The sequence below is a fragment of the Corvus brachyrhynchos genome, unplaced genomic scaffold (assembly GCF_000691975.1).
Source record: "Corvus brachyrhynchos isolate BGI_N302 unplaced genomic scaffold, ASM69197v1 scaffold211, whole genome shotgun sequence".
NCBI lineage: Eukaryota > Metazoa > Chordata > Aves > Passeriformes > Corvidae > Corvus > Corvus brachyrhynchos.
In genome coordinates, this window is record NW_008236211.1 from 274,754 (window position 1) to 277,207 (window position 2,454).

The following is a 2,454-nucleotide window of genomic DNA, read 5'->3' on the forward strand; positions in this document are numbered from 1 at the left end:
TAACCTATTTATTTATGGAGTGGGTGACGCGCGGAGGCAGGATTTGCGCTCGGACTGATGAACATCCAGGCTGGCAGTGGGCACCGTGCTGACCACCCCGGGTTTGCCCAGCTCCCAGCCCTCCCCGCACTGCCTGGCACAGGGCTGGGCACAGGGACACCGCCAGGACACTGCTCCATCCAGGCAGGAGCAGCACGGGCCCCTCTCCAGGGGCTTTGGCAGAAGCTGAGGCCACCCTGGCCCCAGTGCTGGCTTTGCTTTGCTGGATCCCAGGGAATTTGGAGATCTCTGCGTGGATTGGGAGACTTTGTGGTGGCAGCACCGTGTCACAGTCCCCCAGCGGGACTCCCCAGCCTGCATCAACACTGGTGGCAGCAGGGACACCTCACCGACTCTGGGCATGGCTGGCACGCCCGGAGCACCAGCTCCAGCCACAGGGCTTGCAGAGTCACCAGACCAAGTCACCCAAAGCCGAGGGCTTTGTCCACCTGTGCCACGCTCCGGAGATACTCTGGAGACAGCCCCTGCCAAGGTTCCCGATGCCCGGCTCGCTCCCGTCCCTGAGCGTGGGTGTGCACCTTGTGCACCTCCTGACAACAGCAAGAGGAGGGAACCTCCACCGCCTTCCAGCGCCCCTCCAAAGACACGCTCAGCCTGGGAGCAGCCCTGCCTGCGGAACTCCGGGCTGAGAGAGGCTCCATCCTGCAGCTAAAGGCAACGGAGAAATGTGGGACAAGGAGGTGACGCCCAGGGCAGCGATGGCATCGCTGTCCCCAGACAATGGCACACAGAGGTCACCTCTGTCACCTGGATGGGACAAACTTCCTGGTGGGTTGTGGAGGATTGGATGTGAAAAGGTGATGGGTAAGAGGGGGAAGCCAGGAGGACTCTGGGGGTTGAATCCTGCCCCAGCAGCCACAGGCACGGGGACAGTGCTCGGTGTTCCTGCGGGATGCAGCTTTCGGATGGAGGGAAGTTGCTGAAGACCCGTCCTGGCAGTGCCGGGCCAGCAGGTGCAGTGTCCCTGGGATGGTGGAGGTGGGGACATCCGTGTGTTTGATGAGATCCTTATGGGGTGAGGGAGCGACCCTTGGCTCTCCTGGGAGGAGATGGGTCAGCACAGGGCTGGACAGGGAGGATTGCAGGTGGGGAATGTCCTCTGGCAGCAAAGGGAATTCCTTCACAGAATGGATGAGGTTGGAAGCGACCCTGGAGCTCATCCAGTCCCCTGGAGCACATTACTCAGGGTTGTGTCCAGATAGGTTTGGAATCTCCCCAGGGAAGGAGGCTCCAGGACTGCTCTGGGCAGGCTGTTCTTTGCTGTTGGACTGAGCCCTGCTGCCCTCACTGGCTCCTGCGCTCAGGACAGGGGTGAGGGAGCAAGGCCCCAGCATGGAATGGGAACATGCAGAGGGAACCAGGAGCTGTGCCGAGCTCAGAGCCAGGCAGGTCCCGCAGCTGCCGTGTCCCATCCACGCGTGGCTGTGCTGGGCCGTTTGCTGCCCTTCCCCGACACATCCCGGCACTGCCTCGGGGGATCCTGTCCCCTTCCCCTCTAACACTGTCCTGCCTCGAGCTCTCTCCATCATTGCTCTCTGCCCCCACCTTCCCTTTCCCATCTGTGCCCCATAACACCCTCTCTCCCTCCGAAACATTTGTCCCCTTCTCCCCTTGCCTGGCACCTGGCTCCAAGGCTCCTTGGGAAGCTGTAGCTTGCTCTGAGGCCTGAGCTCCCTCCCTCTGGAAGCAGCCAGGTCTGGGCTGTGCTCAGCCTGGGGAGGAGGGAGCAGGGGGAAGGTGTTTGAGGATTGACAGAGGGGTTCCTTCCATGGTGTGGGGTGAGCTCTGTCCACAGGTACCCCCAGCAGCCAGGGCTGTCCGAGGGCATCCCCCAGAGCGAGCTGGCCCTGTGAAACCATCCAAGGCCAGGCTGGACAGGGCTTACAGCAGCCTGGGACAGTGGGAGGTGTCCCTGCCCGTGGCAGGGGTGGAACTGGATGAGCTTTAAAGTCCCTTTCAGCCAAAACCAGACTGCGATTCCCTGATTCTATGAAACACAGTGGGTGGGAGAGCTGGTTCTTTATTTAATTTCCAGGAAAGAGTCTGGGAGTCAGGGTCAGGAAGCACAGCCTGAGAATGGGGAGAAGCCTGGGGGGCCTGCAGGAATAGGTTTTCCTCCCTTCCTTGTTTTCTAGCAGTCCCAGTTCCCCTTCAGTGGATCAGCAGCTCATGGAGCCCCAAAGTGATGAAGCAGTGACCTTCTCTTGCCTCCTTTCTCACCCAGGGTGTGGGAAACAGCTCAGGAGCTGAGGGTGTCCTCATCCCCCAGCTTGCCCCAGGCCATGGAGCATCCCGGGAAGGGTGGCTGTGCCCAGGGAGGGTGGCTGTGCCCAGGGAGGGTGGCTGTGCCCCGGGAAGGGTGCCTGTGCCCCGGGAAGGGTGCCTGTGCCCCAG

General features: G+C 61.7%; 1 protein-coding gene across 1 annotated transcript in view; it reads left to right on the top strand.

The window, feature by feature from the left end:
* The window catches only part of KIF3C (kinesin family member 3C), a 15,939-nt gene extending 14,026 nt beyond the window's left edge, over positions 1–1,913 (top strand). The window contains 1 exon segment of the mRNA XM_008642688.2: positions 1,856–1,913. Within this exon segment, the coding sequence (XP_008640910.2) occupies positions 1,856–1,913 (58 nt within the window).
* The last annotated feature ends 541 nt before the right edge of the window (positions 1,914–2,454 follow it).